Source organism: Taudactylus pleione, unplaced genomic scaffold (assembly GCF_031769625.1).
Source record: "Taudactylus pleione unplaced genomic scaffold, aTauple2 ptg000095l, whole genome shotgun sequence".
Taxonomy (NCBI): domain Eukaryota; kingdom Metazoa; phylum Chordata; class Amphibia; order Anura; family Myobatrachidae; genus Taudactylus; species Taudactylus pleione.
This window is the reverse complement of record NW_028284497.1, coordinates 22,155,216-22,175,985: the sequence shown is the minus strand read 5'-3', so window position 1 is coordinate 22,175,985 and position 20,770 is coordinate 22,155,216. Positions and strand designations below refer to the sequence as shown.

Sequence of the window (20,770 nt, the reverse complement as noted above, 5' to 3'; positions counted from 1 at the left end):
GCAGTAGACATACATATAGTCAACACTTTTACATTTCTCTCTGGTGTATATATGGAAAAAAAAAATGAGAAACCTCACAGATGATACATCAAGACCGTAGTAGTGCAATGATCGCTAATTAAAAAGATCTGTTCTACATAAGCAGCATCAAAAAGCATAAATCAAGATCAACCCATGAAAAAGTAGAATTTGCTTACAATTCTATTAAATTGTGTTTTGGTCTGTATATAAACAGAAGGGGTGTTTGATTTGCGGATAGACATTTGGAACAACAGAGGACTTCGTTTCTGTGACAAAGCCACCGCTAGCAACCAACCTAACTGAAGACATGTAGGTACTCATTTTACATTGCTAGAAACATGTGGAACAACTTTTTCAAGCCAGCCTAAACAAACAAAAAGGTTTAAGTCACTTTAAATCAAATTGACTATAATAAAAGCTCAATGGAAACAAATTTAATGTGATTCTTATAAAATCCTGGTGAGAAAATTTACATGATTGGGACTGCAAGAATATTCTGTTAGATGAAACTCTAGTTGTGCCTCATGCACTGCAGTCATTCAGCCTGAGCAACAAATATTCACACGACACTATAGAACAGTGGAAACACAAGTTTGTTCTCCAAAAATCACTTCTTAAAAGCATAATCAGTGGTGTATTGACCAATATTTACAGGACTACCCTCGTTGAAGTTCCACCAGTGTCATTCCAGCTTCCTCAGTATGGCATCTGCACAGTGCATCGCTGGCGAGAGACACAATATTCCTCCTTCAGATGTCTGATTTTCAGAAAGTTCAATTAAACTGCCATTGTAGTTTTTCAAATGAATTCTGCAGTGGACTTCAGAATCCCATATGTACGCACAGCTAGCGAGAGTGGGTTGTCACATATACCAGGATCAAAATGTCAGATATATTAGGGCACGTTAACCATGTATTGTGCTACAGCCATCTCATATTATCTTTAGGACAGTGTCCTGATGGAATCTGTACAAGTCTAACAATCTGAGAATGCAGTCAGATTATGACATCACTAGCCCTGAGTTTGACTCAACAAACACCTATTGTGATAAATATTGTAAACATGACAGCAATTTGAATCGTATTCCAGCTAACAGTCTTTAGTCACTGCAATAAGCAGAGTTACAAATTAATGAATAATACACATTACATACGCTATGATGGATAGAAAGACAGTAACCAGTTTACAAAACTTTAGTATTGACATTACAAATAATTAACATAATAAGAGCCTACAGTCATCAGTGACCGATCAACAAGCTCCTCAGCCAATACAACAGTTTTCAAAACACCCACCATCTGGCTGATAAGTCAAATACATTTTCATGCATGGAGCCAGGCAGCGGGAGATTTGAAAAAGCAGAGCATTTTTTTTTTTTTTTAGCATGTTTAACCACTTAACTGATGTTGTATGGGATTTGAACGCAGCCAACTGTACTTCAGCTGACAAGGTGCAACCGCAACACCTTGCTGGGTTTTTGAAGAGGAAATCTATTCTACATATGTGCAGAATGGATCTCCTCTGACTCCCCGTATTCTGCTGCGGACGTGGCAATTTCTTACCGGTTTTGCCAGAAAAATAATCAGTTAAGTGGTTAAAGAACCATATTAGCAAAGCACTAAATACAGGTCATACATTTCCAAACTCACTTGCTAGTAATACTATTCCCTTAAATGTTTTGGAGCATAGAAACTTAGTAATAAGGTAATGGGGCTTGTACAAAAACGAAAAGACTACTGTGCTGGTTCGACAGGTTCCTTCACTATCCATGCTGCTTCTCAGCCTATGCCTGTTAGCACGGTTCTGCTTATTACCCAGCTGACACAGGGGCGCCCAGGATGAGTTACTCCCATACATGGTGTCTGGATTTGAGCTTCCTGGCAGCTATGACCCCTCTCATTGCACTTGTGTAAAGCCACAGTGGAGTATCTGGGACAGCAGTAAAGTACAGTGCAGCTACTGTGCGAAATATTAGGCTAGCCTAGGAAATCACATTACACGCTACTGTAGATCCGCAGCTGATTCAAAGTGTTTTTTAAAACTCCTGCTGGCTGGAACAGAGTGCAGTGAATAACTTAAGCCAGCCAGTCAGATGAAGGTTTGGTAACAGCTCATGGAATTAACAGGATTATGGAGTATCAGCTTTTCGGGCACAGCTGTTAGAGTGGTGTCCGTATAAAAACAAGCATCTAATTTGTTATAAAATAACCAATTACGCTTTTTGGTATTTGCCATAATAAAAGAATAAGACGTTTTTTTATCAATTTTACATTAACTCAATTAAGCCAGTTGCTTAAGAACTGTACACTTATTTACAAAGCACACACAAAAGTTGTAGAGTACAAAAATTAAGGGACTAAAATGTCTCTAGAAATTTGTTTCGTTACCTCTGAACTAGTACTTTAGCATTCAGTAATATATGAACGATTGATTGATCTACGCCTATAAAAAACACAATGTTTTGATCCCTATGGTCAAAAAACAACATACAGCAAATGTACTGCCCTCATTCACTTTAACTAAAATTGCACTGGCGATTTTCGACCAGACTGCATGAAGCAATTAAACTACTGAAACCATCATATTACCTGTTAAATATATCTAAAATTACTGCAAGGATAGATGTCATCTCATTTTCACAGCTCCTACTGCAGTACTAGAGTGAAGGAATGAACAAACCCAATGAACACAGTCATTTATACTAAATGTGATGTCACAATGGTGATGTAAGAGCTAGGTCATAAACAGAATTTTCTAAGATGGGAGTTCTATTTAAGAAGTGATATTGCCCATAGCAACCAATCAGATTCTACTTCTCATTTATCTAGCACCTTCTAGAACAGTGTTGGCTAACCTTGACACTCCAGCTGTTATGGAACTACATAACCCAGCATGCACTGCTACAGTTTTGCTATTAGGGGATGCTAAAACTGTGGCAGGGCATGCTGGGATATATAGTTGCACAACAGCTGGAGTGTCAAGGTTAGCCAACAGTGTTCTAGAAGCTAATACCTGGAATCTGATTGGTTGCTATAGGCATCATCACTTCTTAATAGAACTCCCATCTTAGTAAATTTACCCCTAAAGGTTAGATTTATCAAGAGTGGTAACCACTTTTATAAGCCTTCTCCATATGCATCAAAAGGCATTCCAGCGAGAAATTAGATTTCTCCAGTAGCAACTCACTGTTTACGGCAACACCATAGCGCCAAAATGATTTCTCAAATGATTAAGCTTATAAACAAAACAAACACTAATCTCTGAATGACGCTGCAGCTTACTAGGTTGCCGGAGAGATCTGAGAGGAGACTTAACTTACACTTTAGATGTTCCTCCCATTAGTAGGAGGCACTTCAGAGCAGCAATAGATAGGGGTGAGAGTGAAGCAATGTACAGGCACATCAGTGCTACGCCAAGACGATACTGGGGGACAATAGATCACTGAAGGAGTAGGTTTGCACATCACAGCTCCAACGACTATTTTCGACACATATTGGTGCAAAGACATCCTGTATAGCTGCAATACTCAGTGCAGTATGCGTCTTTGTACTATGTTACAGCCATTTTTCTTTACACATTTTTCAGGAGGTTAAAATAAAACTAGAAAACATACTAGTGTGACCAAAAAGTCTCCATACAGAGAAAATTCCACACCATTGGGAACATTAACAAAACTACTTTATTCACAGATGCAATTTAATGGTGCATTAACTAGATGATTTGCTAAATGAGCGATATTGTCTAGTCTTTCCCTGGCAGGTGTGTACCTCAATGTCGTTAACGACATTGATCACACACACTGAATGATATCAAGCACGATATCGTTCAGTGCTGGGCTCCCTCCCTCATCCCCGAACATGCAAAAAAATATCGTCAGGTTCGCCTGCATTGTCGGGCGATGAACGGCAAAGACAAACAACCTGTGGGAGCTTGCATCGTTGGTCGTTATCGTTCATCGTTATTGCGTACAAACTGGAAGATATAGTGAACGACTGAACGATAACGTTCAAAATATCGTCTAGTGTGAACCTCCTAAAAGGAACACAAAAATGTAATTTCAGACATAGGGGTAAATTCTATTCAATGCTAAGGTTGCGAGCAGACATTGCAACGGCATTAAAACTCTGGTCCCTCGCATCCTTTGGGGCCCACTTTGAGCCCAAATTTGCTGAATTTTGCTCGGAGCCCTATGGGGCTGCGAGCAATTCTCAGCGAATCCAGGCTGCCCTAAAATGCACCCATTGACGCGATGACTTGCAGCGGCGAGATAATTGCGGCTAATTGGATCGAGCCTATAATATCAGATATACTAATGAGAGTTCCCCATGAATAGGAGAGCCGCATCCGTATGTAATTTCAAAGTAATTACATTATAGAACTTAGGCCCCCATTTACGAATGAGTTTATACATTTCACGGTGTATGATAAATGGTGCTCCAGCCAATCAGCTCCCAACTGTCATTTTTCTAACAGTTGGGAGATGATTGGCTGGAGCATCATTTAGCATACACAGTGAAATTTATCACTAGTTTTGTTGATAAAACTGGTTAGTAAATGAAGCCCTTAATTGGTTATTAAAGTAATAAAATATATATATATATATACACACATACACACATATATACACACACACACACTGTTAAAAATTGTTAATTTTTCACTATGTATGGAGATTTAGAATCACCCTGTAAAAAGCAAAAGGTGTTGTCTTATATTCTATCTAGTTTAACAGGGAGTCTCTAATTGATCACATGTCAATTAACTGGTATGCTGTATAAGTAGAACTAAAGGTTTAAAAGGTTTTTGATGGCTTGCATGTACCCTCCTCCAACTTTTACTGAAAGCATTGTCCACTTTCGGAGCTCTACTATAAAAGAACAACTTACCGTAACCTGTAAACATAAAAGGCATGGCTAAAAACAAAGACAGAAAAATCCTACAAGGAAAAAAAATGGATTTAGTAAAAGTTGTAGGAGGGTACAAAATCTGTAGGTGAAGAATCCCTTTTAAGCTATACTACCATCTACTAATTATATTTTGCGAAACATCTCCCTATCTCAGCCAGAGCCATGGGGGTTGCTCCATGCAGAATTTTTCTTGAATATTCTCTAGATTTTCACACAGCCCAGGCCAAAAACCAGCAGGATGGGGTTAGGATGACAAATCACAAGTGGAAATTTATTGTGATCGGTCCTCATGCTCACAAACCCCCTCTTCCATCATTCTAATGAGGCGAACAGAATTTACCAGTTCTGCACTACAGAACAGATGGTGCCCTAAGAAAGGTAGCTGCATGGAACATAGAATAGAGAGAAGCTTAGGAAAGCTGGTCGCTTAGGTGGCAGTGCAGCTTTAACTTCCTGGTTGCAATATTTAAGGGGTGAGTCTCAGCCATCCTATTCATATAAATGTGCAATCTGTAAAGGAGAAACGCCAGTTACAACTGAGGCACTACATAGGACTGAGTCATCTTTACTGTCCCATCTTATATGCTTCATTCAAGTCCAGCAATAAATTAATGGACTGTAAATAATTGTACATATAATGAGAATATATAATAGTTATTTCAGAGTATCCCATACTTAACACAAAGTTGTGGACAAGTGTAATTGGGACACTATGGGCCTGATTCAGGGTTAGGAGCAAATAAAAAAAATAAGCAAACGATGCATTATCTCCTGGATTTATTGTATTGCATGTAGGGAAAATATTGGCTGCTTTTGCAATTGGGGAAAATAATGGGCAACTTTGTTTTTACCAAAAATGTTGAATTTAGCTAGGAACCACCCCTTCCTAATTATAAATCTGTCTGCTCATTTTAAAGCCAATTATAGATCTGTCTGCAGAGCAACATGGTTTAACCAAAATGCATATTGTTCCTTTTTTATTTGACTCTAAAGCTGGGTACACACTATATTATGTATCGTAATATATATCAGTCAGACATTGATCATAAAAATAGATTATACACATCGTATGACGTTCACAACGGTCGTTCATTGCATCGTCCCATCTGCAGTTTTGCACGGCAGATGGGACAATGCAATGAACAACCTGGTGCTGTTATATGCAACATGTAATGATACACTGGGCTGTTGTACACTGGATCGTGCAGTGTGTACAGTGCACACAATGTATCGTTACATTGCTGGGTGGCACAGTGGTATAGTGTGTACCTAGCTTAACTCAGAATCAGACAACCTCCTCATCTGTTTGCTCATTAGTGGAGCTCTGGTTTTACAAAAAAAAATAATTCTATTTTGCCTGGTCACTATATTCAAGTAGTATGCATGTAATGTAACAGGTCCACTACATTGTATACAATAAAGTGTCCATTTCACAACAGAAACATGATTTCCTGCATGCTTGTCACAGCTGGACCTTTGTGCTTAATGTAATACCCAAAAACAATTTAAGGACAGATATTGCAAGCAAATGGAATCATAACAGCTCACTTCTACCATATACAAATGTAGGATGCACAGTTTACAATAACATGAATTTTATTTTCTATATAAATATGCAAATACTTTCATTTATTAAATTGAAAATTTTTAATCAGAATATTAAAAAATATTCCATTCAATTAGAAAGTAAATGTGTAGCCAATAAAAGACCTAAAAACTAAAAATAAAATGTAAGACTGTCTTCTTTAATGTAATGTATTAGTTACACTACAGTACAAACAATTACCAAAGCAAATGTATATCCTTTTTTGTAGACTACTGAAATAATATATTTAGATTATAGTGTGAAAAATTGGCAGATGAAGAGGGAACAAGCCATTAACTGTAAAAATAAGCATGTTAATCTTGCCCCAGAATTACTTCTACCTTTTAGAAGGATACCCATATAAGTAGATAGAGGTCTGTTGATCAATTGAGTAACATGTTCATATAACAACACTCATGGATTTCTCTGCTGGATTTGACATTGTTAGCTACTCTTCTCATGTGATACAATTCCGAGGTCTTCGGGACACTGTCCCATCATGGTCCTCTTCCTAATTTTCAAATCACTCTTTCAGTGTTCACTTCACTGGATCCGCCTCTGCAACCTTTATCAGTTTGAGTACCATAAGGCTCTTTCGGAGTTCAGCATCATCTCTATGTGGCTGATACCTAAATCTGCTAATTGAAGCCCCCCCTCAGTGTATGAGGGAGGACATATATTTACCTTGCAATCACACTGGAGAGAATTTCTTAAGTAGTGGAGCAATGGAGTTAATTTGCCAATTAGGGAGCACAACAAATGAGATTCTTATTATTATGAAAAATATAGCACTTCTCTCAATAGTGCTTTACACCTGCAAATTAAAAAGCAAAATGATTCAACATAAACTTAGGTATTAGCAGACTACAGAAGAGAGGGCTAAGCACTTGGGTTTTTACTTTTAAAAATGAAAATTAAGTGACATTAATGAAAAGCCTGTGTGCTTGTGTCTGTTTAAGGTTTCTAGAGTGGAAGGCTCTAGAATTGTTCCTGAGAGTCCGAGTGGCAAAGCTACAACCTCAACCTCCAAATGAAGTTTGGGTACTGCCAATAGTATTTTCTGCGGATCGAAGTAAGCAAATGGGAGTACAATCAATCAAGTACCTTGATGTTTTATTTTATTTAACAAAAATGCATTGCAATATGTAAAAAAGGAAAAGCATCAAAGCACACAAAAATGTCCCATGTAATAAATACATTACCAATGTTTAAATCAGAAGTTAGGCTAAGTTAAGCAGTATTTAGGTGTTAAAACAAGTTAATGAAAGGGAAGGTTCTACAGTAGCGCACCTCTCCAATTTCTGTATGGTACACCCCAAACTCTTGCACCAGCTCCAACTCATTCCAAAATGTATCCTAAAGTTACAAAACACAAGCAGTAAAAAGACTTTTACCTGCATCAGCTCTTGATCGCTGAGCGGCCGCCTTTCCAAATGGAGTCTTCATTCATCTGTGTATTAAAGGGCAGCAGGGCTGCCGAACTAGGGCGAAAATTGTAGTCACTCCGAATTTGCTGTAGTCGTTCCAGTCTACATGAAAAAGAACCCCTTTTCCTTTTCACCTTTCAGAGGAAGAGCTCTCCGACCACAAATGCTCTTATCAAATGTCCCTTATCTGTAAAAGCAAAATGAAAAATATATATTCTATCTTTTAGGTAGAAATATTATTTTGCAGGTTTGTCTTCCAATAACTACAGGCCTACATAAGCTGCAGCTGTGGCCAGCAATATATGTAAAAAAATGTATTGCCAAAATACACCACCTAGAGAATAAACCATTTCAGACAAATGTATGGGGCTTGTAAAGATACAACAAACATGAAAAAAAAATCCAAAAAGACGAGTTAAAATGGAAGAGATATTTATTTTTTTAAAGATAGATAAGACACAGATGCAAAATGCAGAATACATCCAGTGTTAGGTCCGCAAGCTACTTAAAAGCTCTTTATGTGTGCCAGCAGTACATCTGTGATTATGATGGTAAATCTGCCCTTGTCTAGATATTACTCTCTGCACCCAAGAGGTGAGTGCACTTGACTGCAATTTATTGTAAGCCTAAATTAAAATTCCTACTCCAAGAGAAAAAAAATTCCAAGAGTCAGTGGACACGCTAAGGGGAGATTTCAATTGCTTACGTTAGCAGCTTTAACTACTGGGTGACCGATGATACAATTCAAATGTTGCTCCATTAAGTCGGCGATAACACCCTCCAGAGGTGGCGAGCAGAAATGTGCGTTAAGTCCTGGTTCCTGGTTTTGGGGTGCCCAATCTGGACTTTAGACAGATTTAGCGGCTTTACACAGCCTAAACCCTGTCTTTGGTGCTATAAAACAATTGAATCGCCCCCTAACTGCTTACACTAAATGTTCCTGAAAATTGCAAAGACAATGGAAATATAGAGTAACTACTCAGCTACAATTATAGTAGTTATAGAAAGCTTGTGAACCCCTTAAAATGTAACAATTTCTACATAAATGGGAGCGTTAAGGTCTTAAAAGATCGATGAAAAAACAATTAAGAGAACCCAGTAGATCAAATAACACAGAAGGATACATTTTCATTCATTCATCAAAATGACTCAACATTATATTTCTTTGTACGAAAAAGCATGTGAATCTCTTGTATTTACTAATGGTGTGACCCAATGGCTTCAAACGTTTACAGTAAATTTTTAAGAGCATTAGTGGAACCAGGTGGATTCCTCTTTGCTATCCTCCAATGCATACCATTTTGGTCAGAGATAATCTGATGGTGGTCTCAAACCATAACATTAACTAGTGCAAGAGAGGCCTGCATATCCTTAGTCTGTACACTGGGTTAGAATACTCCATGTTTGACAGTTGGTATCACAGGGGTTTATTTATGCAAAAGGAGGAAACATAAATGGTCTGGGAGTAATTGGCACTCTGAACCAAAAGGGCTACACAGCATTGTGCAGCACTATGCAATACCCTTTCATCTACATCTAGTTGGTGAAGAGTTCATCCTGCAGCAAGATGATGACCCAAAACAAACCTCCAAGCTATGTCAGAACTACCTCCAAGCAAAACAAGATGGTGGGCTTCATATCATGGAATGGCCACCAGAGTCTGCAGCCTTAAACCCCATTGAGCTGGTTTGATATGAACTGAAGGGTAAAAGCAAAGCAACCTACAGATGTGTCCAATACAGCTCACTTCCCTGCGCGATAAACAGCCCTTCTAACCACACCATGATGTGACTCTGTAACGCCATCTGTCTTTGTGCAACTTTATCTTCAAATGAGTCCTATTCGCAAAGTGATGTGAATAGGAAGCACAAGCAGCTTCTGCTAATTATATGTGGCATATTTATGCTCTGTGTACAACTACACCTGTATCTGCACGAAAAATGCTACATTAGTGCCACAGACGCTGACCATGTAACGTAGCATTTCACATGCAGATACACCCGCAGTCACACACAGATCATAGGCATTCTGCATATCATTTTAATCAGCAGAAGCTGCTTGTGCATCACTTTGCGAATTACACACATGTTAAAGTCACACAAAAATATGCTCGGCGCTATCAAGTTTCACAGTGCTCACGTAATATGTTTAACACGACTTGTAGTGCAAGGAGGTAAGATGAATGTGGACACATCTATACAAGTGCAACACATTTTGCGACAGTGTTGGGAAGTGTTGGGAAGAACTTCCCGAATAATATTTGATTCCCGAATAATATTTGATTGTAGAAAGAGTGCCACAAATTCATCATAACTTATGCCAAAATGATAAAAAAAATACACAGTATAGATTATACATAAAGATGCACTAGAAGAAGATTGTCTCAATAGATTAGTACTTCTGACCAAACTGTCATTTTGAGTTTACTCAGATTGCAACTAAGCAGCACAGATTCAGTAAAACTTTAGATTTTCACCAAGGTAGTCGGATTACTAGGCTCTTCTAGAACATTGCAAGGTGCCCAAATACTAGGCTCCTATGCACTTCATACTCATCTAGCGCATCACACATCTTGACTATTTTTGTCTAAAATACATTCTTCTATGCCTTAAAATATACATACTCCACACTATATATTAGTGTCATACCTGTACTAAACGGAATTTGTATGTAATGCCGGCAGCTGAATAGCCACCGGATCAAATACCGATTGCGGAAGACAGACTGTTCGAAATCCCAACAGGGGATGGTAAGTACTCTAACCCTCCCCTCTCCCTAACTTAACCCTCCCTTAGTGGTGCATAACCTTAACCTCCCCCTTAGTGCCTAACCCTAACCTCCCCCCCATTGGTGCCTAGACCTAACCCCCCCTTACCACACCCTAAACATAACCCTCCCAGGGAGCCTAACCCTAACCTCCCCCCTGGGGTGCCTAACCCTAACCCCCCCTTCCCCTAACCTAACCCTCCCAGGGGGGTGCCTAACCCAAAGTCCCCCCAGAGGTTCCTAAAGTTACTTCTCCCCCTACCCCGTTGCTAGAACCTAAGACACCCGGCTTACATTCGTTCGGTATGCCGGGTGTCTGGATTTTATCATGGGGCTAATGATAGGAGTCAAGATTTCGACGCCTATCTTTAGTCCCATGTTGGGCTTTTAGTGTCGGGATTTCATCCGCCGGTATCCTGACTACATCCCGTACTAAACATACCATATATCCCAGGTCTTGCTTACTTCCTTGGACTATTCCTCTCTCCGGTCCATAATTCTATTTCACATACAAATTCATTGTGATACCCTATAGGTCATAACCCTGCTTTTCTGCAGAACAAATTATTAGAGTTTTAGACCTAATTTTGAAAGTACCTTACGTAGCTACAATTCCCAAGGGATCTTGCTGTTAAACATACCGTGGACACTCCTCAATATTATTATTATTTTGATCTATGGTGTGCCTCCCCATACTAATTACATCACTTGATATTCAAACTGAGGGGTAGAGGATTAGGATATAAATCTGCTAATCTTGATACTGATTGGATTAACATCCGACTGTTATGAGCTTTTGTCCAAAATACACATGTGAATTAGTCATTTTTTAGAATTTCTATAGTCAGGTGCATAAATATTGGGACATTGACAGTCTCATATTGAGAGTAGACAGCGACTGATTCCAAATGCAAATATCACACCTAGAATCAACTCCAGACAATTTAACCTGATTAATTGACAATGAAACAACGAGGGAATAGCCCACACCTGTCCATGAAATAGCTTTTGAGTTGATAGTCCCATTACTTTTGGCCCCTTAAAAAGTGGGAGGCACATATAGAAACCGTTGTAATTCCTACACCGTTCACCTGATTTGGATGTAATTACCCTCAAATTAAATCTGAAAGTCTGCAGTTAAAGCACATCTTGTTTATTTCATTTCAAAGCCATTGTGGTGGTGAATAGAGGCCAAAATATGAAAATTCTGTCAATGTCCCAATATTTATGCACCTGACTGTAAGTGATGAACCCTGTATTCGGCTTAAGCTCACCTTATTGACCATTTGGATCCTGACCAGACATTTCTCATTTGATTTCTATTTTTGACACCTATCGAATCACCACTTACCTGTGATGTCTTTTGTGAATGTGATATGTGTTCCAATCCTTTAGGATAGAAGTCTGCTAATTTTGATCCTGATTGGATTAACATCCAACTGTCATGAGCTTTTGTTTCAGGATATACATATGCAGTAATCGCAAATACGTGCTATAGAGTGTATTTTACCCATAAATGAGAACCGGGGACTCACTTTTTCAGAGTGGGTGCGGGCTGCCCCTCCTCCCCCCGGCGTGAAGACTGCGGGCCGCATCCCCTACCCCGGCATGAAGAAGACTGCGGCCGGCCCCGGCTTGAAGACGACACCCTAAAGCAGGTAGTACTACCGGTGGCCTTGGTGTGGTGCGGGCAGGGCGCAGAGGAGGGGGGCAGTAACAGGTGTACCGCTGGCTGGCTCACCGCTGTCCGGCTAAAGTACAGACGAGAGGCCCCGACTCCTCCTCCCTGCATTCTGGGGACAGCGCGACCATGGCCATTAATTCAGTTAGTCAGGAAGTAGAAAACAGCAGCGCACCTGGCCCCAGCAGTCCCCAGCTTTCTACCGCTAATCCCTGCCTCCCCTCCACCTCTAATACCCGGTGGCAACCAGCCCATGTCCCTGCTTACTCATCCCCAGCTCCCCTCCACCCCATCATGTCACTGGCTCCTCTCCCGCTCTAACACCCAGCCCCTTCTCCTGTCCCTGCCTACCCCTCCACCTATCTGCAGCTCCTCTCCCCCTCTAATACCCATTGGCCCCCAGCCCCTTCTCCTGTCCCTTCACCTCATCCTGTTAGTGGCTCCTCTCCCCCTCTAATACCCAATGGCACCCAGCCCCTTCTCCTGTCCCTGCCTCCCCTCCACCTCTAATACCCAGCAGCAACCAGCCCATGTCCCTGCTTACTCGTCCCCAGCTCCCCTCCACCTCATTCTGTCAGTGGCTCCTCTCAACCTTTAATACCTGTGGCACCCAGCCCCTTCTCCTGTCAGTGGCTCCTCTCAACCTCTAATGCCCAATGGCACCCAGACCTCTCTTTCCCCTGCCAACTCCTCCTGCCCCTAGCTACCCTCCTCCTGTACATGGCTCTCCTCCACATCTAATACCGGGCATTCAGTCCCTTCTTCAGTCCCTGCCTACTCCTCCTGTCCCCAGCTCCCTTAACCTATAATCTGTCTCCCTGAATCCTCTTTTCCCCGGCATCCCACCTCCTGCTCCTGTCCCCAGCTCCCCACCTCGTGCTCCTGTCCCCGGCTCCCCACCTCCTGCTCCTGTCCCCAATTTCGCCTCCCACACTTTAAGAAGATGAGGAGCCATAAGGACCTGCAGCACGAGCGCAGTCGCCCCCCATCTAGCTCACCCAGAATAAAAGGACAGAAGAGGTAAGAGAAGAAAATCTTTTTGTATGTTTTTAAAATGTTTTTATCGGTTCGTGGATTTTCAAAAAATTATGCAGAACTACAGTTTCTGCATAATTGAATGTATCGCCACTGTGTAAGAACAGTCTAATGCAAAAGATTTCACAGAAATCTCCTGCAGAAGGCTAACTATCACAGCAGACTGCAGTTCCCATTATTGTCAATGGGTACTGCGGGCTGACCTCTGTGTACAAAACTGATGCTATTGGGGGTATCAGATGGGCATTCTAGGAGTATGTGAGGAAGTGTGGTGGCATGTGGGGAGGTCTGAGGGGAATATGGGAAACTCTAAAGCATAAATTATGATGGAACCCAGAAATGGTCACGTAGGACCCAATTTTTTTTAAAAGTGGTGGGTTCCTGGGACCCACATATTTTGCTACTCAGAGCGATCACTGCATATGTGAAATAGTCATTTTTCAGAATTTATCTAAGTGACTCACCTTGTATCCTGATTAAACTCACCTTATTGACCATTTTGATCCTGATCAAACGTTTCTTATTTGATTACTATGTACTTTGTCTGTCATTTTCAAATCTACCTATATCAGGGGTGAGGAACCTTTTATCTGCCGAGGGCCATTTTGATATATAGGACATTATTTGCGGGCACAGTGCAGGCCACGCCCCACCGTGTGAGGTGACACAGGGCGGGACCACAATCGCCGGTGATTACAGTAATGCCCGGAGCATCCTGAAGATGCTGTAAAAGGGCAGTCCTAAGGACGCTCCAGGCAGTACTGCTGCACAGATTCTGGCTGCAGGGTGCCATCCTAGGCACCCTGATAGCCAGGTGAGGCTAGTAGAAAAAAGCTCAGAGGGCCAGAACAAATGATTCCGGGGACCTTATATGGCCCCTGGGCCAGAGGTTCCCCATCCCTGACCTATACGGTAGAACTCTTTTTAAAGGTTCATCAATAAATGTTAAGTTTTATTTCTATTCACTATACGTTTGTGTTTGGGAGCAAATTGCTGATTGTCATTTGCTCCCACGCATTTCTGGATTATCATTCCAACCAACCAACTAGTTGGATGGTTGGAGGAAAGTTGGCTTGGTGTATGGCCTGCTTTACAAAAGCAGCTGCTTCGTAAATAAAGCCCCTAGACCTTGCCATCCAGAACCAAAATCAGCAAACTGTAGGTTGACCTCCTTCCAAGTTATACTACATTTCGCCTGGGGATGGGGGTTGAATTTTATAATAAATTATGGCAAATAAAAGAGTGGAGGGATTTAATTCCCTATTAAATATCAGCTTTAAATGGAATGGAATAATAATGTCATATAGCATTACTAGACTGGTACTTCCTGTAGCCAGAAAGTACTAACATATTTTGGTTTTATTTTTACAGTGACGATAAGCAACAACTAGTATGCTTTGTTGTTTCTAACCAAATACCTCTTAAAACATTCTGCAGTTTTGGTTCCAATCGCCATTTGCAAATCCTGTATACTTTGGGAACTATGTCAACTATACTTATGATAAAATCAAAAGGATAAGATACTGTAGTGTTCATTTTAGCACCCTGCACCTGTTAAAAACCAATGCAATTCCTCTTTCCTGAAAGCGATGTTGCTCTCTGCTCTGGTACTTCTAGCACACAAACTGTTGAATCTCAGCAGTTTGTTGCATCAGCTGAGTGTGCTAGAAACACCAGAGCAGAGTGTGGCACCCCAGGCAGGATAGAGGAACTGCACAGGTTGTGAAAGGTGCAGGGTGCTAGAATGAAGACTACTGTACATTATATCATTCACAATCCACCAATAATCCTGATGCGCATGTGCTTTTGTCTCTGTGGTAATGAACATAAATATATTGTGCATATAGTTTAGCTTTCCAAATAACCACTTTGCATACCTAGTGGCACCATCCAAGATATCACAAAGATGCACAATATAGAATATAATCTTACAAGAGATGTAACTGCTAAGTTATATTTTAGTTCTGGATCTTATACTGAAGCTGCAGCCAAAATTACAAATACATAGGAATTGAATCAATCTAAAGACTGCTTTTCATGTGAAGAGTAAAAAGAGAAATCCTATATCTCTATAGAGCATCGGAGGTGGAATGGAATCAGAGGTTTGTGGTATCTCCACTGCAAGCATTATAAAGCCTGTTGGAATGGGATTTATTACCTGGAAATTAGAGTTTTACTCGGTTAAGTTTTGATCTCAACAACGGAATCATATTGGCTAATCAGCTCTCACGTGTTTTGGGTAGCCAGTAAAATAAATCTGAACAAATGGTGAAAAGAACAGTCTCAAAACCGAACCACTCATCTCTACCTGGAAAAATATGAGATACGGTAAGAATTTACCTTTGTTATCTCTATTTCTACGAAGTCCATAGGGTTCCACAGGATACCTTGGGGGTATAGGTGATGACGTCAGGCATCGGGCACCATAGAGTTAAGTTTTCAGCCTCCCAGGATACACTAGGGTCCCCCTCCTATACCCCGCCCCCGAGCCAAGGCATCTCAGTTACGTACCAAGCCATAGGCCAGAGGAGGAGAAGGAAGAGAGAGAAGAAAGATCTGGACACACACAAGAATCACATTCTCACCAGAGGGAGACGGAAAAAAACGGTGACCAGAGTAAAGCCCATCTGCAGCACAGGTGCGACAGGGCGGGAGTCCTGTGGAACCCTATGGACTTCGTAGAAATAGAGATAACAAAGGTAAGTTCTTACCATCTCATTTTCTACATCAGGGTCCATAGGGTATCCACAGGATACCTTGGGGATGTCCCAAAGCAGTATCCTTTAAGGGTGGGCCTGTGCTGAAAGGAGAATCCGCCGCCCGAAGGAAGCATCCTGAGAGGCAAAGGTGTCAAACGGGTAATACCTCACAAAGGTGAGGACAGAGGACTACGTGGCAGCCTTGCAGATCTGGACTGCAGATGCACCACGTCGAGCTGACCACGAAGGACCCACAGAACTTGTGATATGTGCCCTCACAGCAGAAGGAACCGGAAGACCGTCATGAAGATAAGCTTCTGAAATAGCCATACGAATCCAACCTGCCAAAGTTTGCTTTGAAGCAGGCCAACCCTTTTTACGGAAGCCATAGAGGACAAACAAGGCGTCCGACTTCCTAAAAGAAGAAGTGCGGTCAACATAAATCCTTAAGGCCCGCACAACGTCCAAAGTGGCCTCACCCACTGAAAGATCAGGCGAGTTAAAAGCCGGCACAACGATTTCCTCGCTGATGTGGAAACTTGAAACAACTTTGGGAAGGAATCCAGGACGAGTGCGCAGCACCGCCCTGTTCCTATGAAAAATCAGAAAAGGGGGTCTACAGGAGAGAGCCCCTAAGTCAGAAACACGTCTGGCCGAAGCAATGGCCAGAAGGAATATTGTTTTAGCCGTCAGCCATTTAAGGTCCACTGAGCCCAGTGGTTCAAACGGCGGTCCCTGGAGAGCTCTCAGAACCACAGCTAAATCCCAAGGCGCCACCAGTGGAACAAAAGGTGGCTGAATACGAAGAACACCTTGCATAAAGGTGCGCACATCAGGGAGCGCAGCAATCCTACGATGGAACCAGACTGACAGGGCAGACACCTGCACCTTCAGAGAAGCAAGGCGAAGCCCATGGTCTAGCCCCGCCTGTAGGAAAGCCAACACTCTAGACAGACGGAACTCCCGAAGGGCATAACCTCTCGGTCGACACCACTGGAAGAACGTATGCCACACACAATGGTATATCCTTGCAGAGGATGGTTTTCGAGCTCTTAGCATGGTTTGCACCACAGAGCTGGAAAACCCCCTGGACCTTAACATGGCCGTCTCAACAGCTACGCCGTCAAAGACAGCTGAGCCAGGTCCAGGTGAAGACAAGGACCCTGTGATAGCAGGTCCGGTCGTAGCGGCAACCGCAGAAGAATGTCCACGGACAGACTCTGAAGGTCTGAGAACCAGTGCCATCTGGGCCACTCGGGAGCTATCAACAGGAGTGTACCCCCTTCCTGTTTGAATTTCCGGATTACCCGCGGAAGGGAAAACGGAGCAAAGAGATAAGCAAACCGGAACGTCACTGGACGGACAGAGCATCCACCAGAGACGCCTTTTAGTCTCTTGTTCGAGACCCGTACACCAGCAACTTGTTGTTGTGCCGTGACGCCATGAGGACTATCTCAGAAAGACCCCACCTGTCCACCAGAAGTTGAAAGACGTCCTGGTGCAGAGACCATTCTCCCGGATGTACATCCTGGCGACTGAGAAAATCCGCTTCCCAGTTGAGGACTCCCAAGATGAATACTGCTGATATAGCCGGGAGATTGCGCTCCGCCCAGACCAGGATGCGGGACACCTCTACGAGTGCCGCCCGACTTCGGGTTCCTCCTTGTCGATTTATGTAGGCCACGGTGGTGGCGTTGTCCGACTGGACCTGCACGGGGTGACCTTGGAGAACCCCATGTGCCTGCTGGAGAGCATTGAAAACCGCGCGGAGTTCCAAGATGTTTATTGGAAGCTCCTTTTCTGCCCGAGTCCACCTGCCCTGGAACAAGTGTGGACCCGTGACAGCTCCCCAGCCCCGAAGACTGGCGTCCGTTGTTAACAGGACCCAGTTCGCCACCCAAAATGGGCGACCCTGGTTGAGGTGGGTCGTCTGCAACCACCAGGCTAGAGAGAGGCGAACCTTCGGAGTGAGCACCATCGTCTGGGATTTTACACTCTGAGGCAGTCCATTCCATTTGGAAAGGATCAATTGCTGCAGAGGTCTGGAGTGAAACTGGGCATATTCCACCATGTCGAATACTGACACCGTAGACAACTGCGCACCCTCAACTGCAAGGCAGAGATCTTTTCCCCTGTCACAAAGATCCGCTGCTGTCTGGAGTCCAACAAGGCTCCGAGGTGCAGAATCCTCTGAGACGGGATCAGGGTGGACTTTTGCCAGTTTATCAACCAGCCGTGACGTTGCAGAACTGCAATAGTCAGGTCCAAATGGCGTAGAAGGAGCTCTGGAGATCCTGCCACCAACAGAAGGTCGTCCAGATACGGCAACATGTGGACTCCCTCCATCCGCAGGTAAGCCGCCATGACCTTGGTGAACACTCGTGGTGCAGTCGCCAGGCCAAAAGGTAACGCCCGGAACTGGAAGTGATCGTTGCGGATTGCAAACCTGAGGAACTGCTGATGGCGCAAAAGAATAGGGACATGCAGGTAACCGTCCTGTATGTCCAATGACACCATGTAATCCCCAGGTTCCAGCGCCAGAATGATGGACTGTAGGGTCTCCATCCGAAACCATGGCACCCTCAAGGACTTGTTGAGGGCCTTGAGGTTGAGTATAGGATGGTACGACCCATTGGGTTTCTGCACCAAAAATAGATAGGAATAGAAACCCTGGCCCCTCTGGGAGAATGGAACAGGCACTATAACTCCAGCCTGGAGCATAGTGTGCAAAACCTTCCGCAGTTCCAAGGCTTTGTTCCGGTCTAATGGAAGGCCTGTGGTGAAGATCCGGGATGGGGGCCTGTGCTGAAAGGAGAGGGCATACCAGTGAGAAACCACCTCGTGAACCCAATTGTCGGTCGTGGTTATCGACCAACACTGGGCGAACTGCAGCAGGCGGCCTCCCACTTTGGGATGCCCCAAAGGGAGGCCCGGACCGTCAGGCCGCTGGTTTGTCATCTGACTTAGGGGCCGGACGTCTGGTACTCCAGGCCTGTATCCTGGGCTTGGCCGATTTCTTGAGCCCAGCCTGTCGGGGGAAAGACTGTGCTTTAGGCCTACCCTGGGCCCTGTAAGGCCGAAAGGACGATGTACCCGAACTTGAAGGGACAGCAGCAGACGGGAGACATGCAGATTTGGCTGCTGCCAGCGTAGCTACAATTTTGTCCAGATCCGGACCAAATAGGACTTCTCCATTAAAAGGCAAAGCTTCTAAGCCCTTTTTGGAATCAGCGTCCGCTTTCCAAGATCGCAACCATAAGGTGCGACGAGCAGCAACAGCTGCAGAAGAAATCCTAGAGGTGAGGATACCGATATCCAAGGCCGCTTCATTTATGTAAGTGGCCGAATCCCAGAGATTGCCCACTAACTCGGCCTGTTCAGCCGAACAGGCCGAGTCCAAAGACGCCTCCAAACTATCAGCCCAGCGCTCCATAGCTCTGGTCACCCAACACGCGGCCTTAGCCGGTCTGGATGCCCCCCCCCCCCCCCCCCAAGGGAATAAATGGATTTTTAGGCAGATTTCCACCTTGCGGTCCGTAGCATCCTTCAAGGAGGACATGGAAGGCATGGGCAAAGTGGACTAGGCGTGTCACGTGGGAATCCACCTGTGGAGGGGATTCCCACTTAGAAAAATAATTGTCAGCAAATTTATAAGCCACGGCTAAACGCCTCTGAGGCTGATACCGTTTTCCGGGATGTTTCCACGCCTCCTCTAAATGGTCTACTAACTGACCCGAAAGAGGAAACACTGTGGCGTCACCCTCAATATCCTTGAAAAAGGCATATGTGGACTTGGACACCGGAGGATCATCATCCTCAATGACTAAAGCCGTGCAGACTGCCCGAATAAGGCCAGGAATATAAACTTTTGACTTAGCGTCCGACTCTTTAGTACGGAGAGGTTCTTGATCAGATAGATCCAGAATCTCCCCATCATCGGACGTCACGTCGTCATCCTCATAAGGAGCAGACAGACACCACAGGCAGCTTATGCGGCCGCAACACAGACTCCCCTTGTAACACTTCCGACAATTGCTGTACTGAATTTGTCAGTGAATTAACCCACGCAGGCTCCTGGGAAACCTGGGGAGGGGAAATAGGGGAGACTGTGGGGTACCATCAGTTGTCTCGGGAACCCCTGCATGGGTGACGACACCACTGACTGCTGGGACAATCCCATCTGGGAAAACGCAGGTGGCGGAGCTAACTGGCCCACTAGGGTTGTAAGCGCCTTAGCGAAACAAGCCCAGGGAGGTTCCTGTACCGGAGCCGTGATAGTAATTGGCCGCGCCAATAAATAACACTGCCGACATAGCCCCTCCGCTATTGGTACATTGCACTTAGAACACATAAGCTGGAGAGGAAATTCACTCTCAGACATGATGGTAAGTATGTGACCCCTCTCACTGATACTCGTTAGTATAGTGGGAGAACCGCCCTGCAATCACCGCACCGCAAGGGCTTTAGCAGAGTAAGAGCAGGGACAGTAAAATGGCTGACAGTAGAAAGTGAAAGTACAGGCAGCAGACGCTAGCAGAAGTCACATACAATGCAGAAGAAATCAATCCCTGCACTATCAGCGCTGTTCCTCAACTACAGAGACACAGAGTCTGGTAGGACACAGCGCTTCATACACTGACCTGCAGTCA

At 43.6% G+C, this 20,770-nt stretch overlaps 1 protein-coding gene across 5 annotated transcripts in view; it reads right to left on the bottom strand.

The window, feature by feature from the left end:
- Positions 1–20,770, bottom strand: part of SPIN1 (spindlin 1) — a 71,487-nt gene that overhangs the window by 17,914 nt on the left and 32,803 nt on the right. For all 5 annotated transcript variants that reach the window (XM_088470054.1, XM_088470058.1, XM_088470056.1 and 2 more), the window contains exon 2: positions 7,908–8,127. In XM_088470054.1, the coding sequence (XP_088326180.1) occupies positions 7,908–7,959 (52 nt within the window). In that variant the 5' untranslated portion in view covers positions 7,960–8,127. The remainder of the gene's footprint in view (positions 1–7,907; positions 8,128–20,770) is intronic.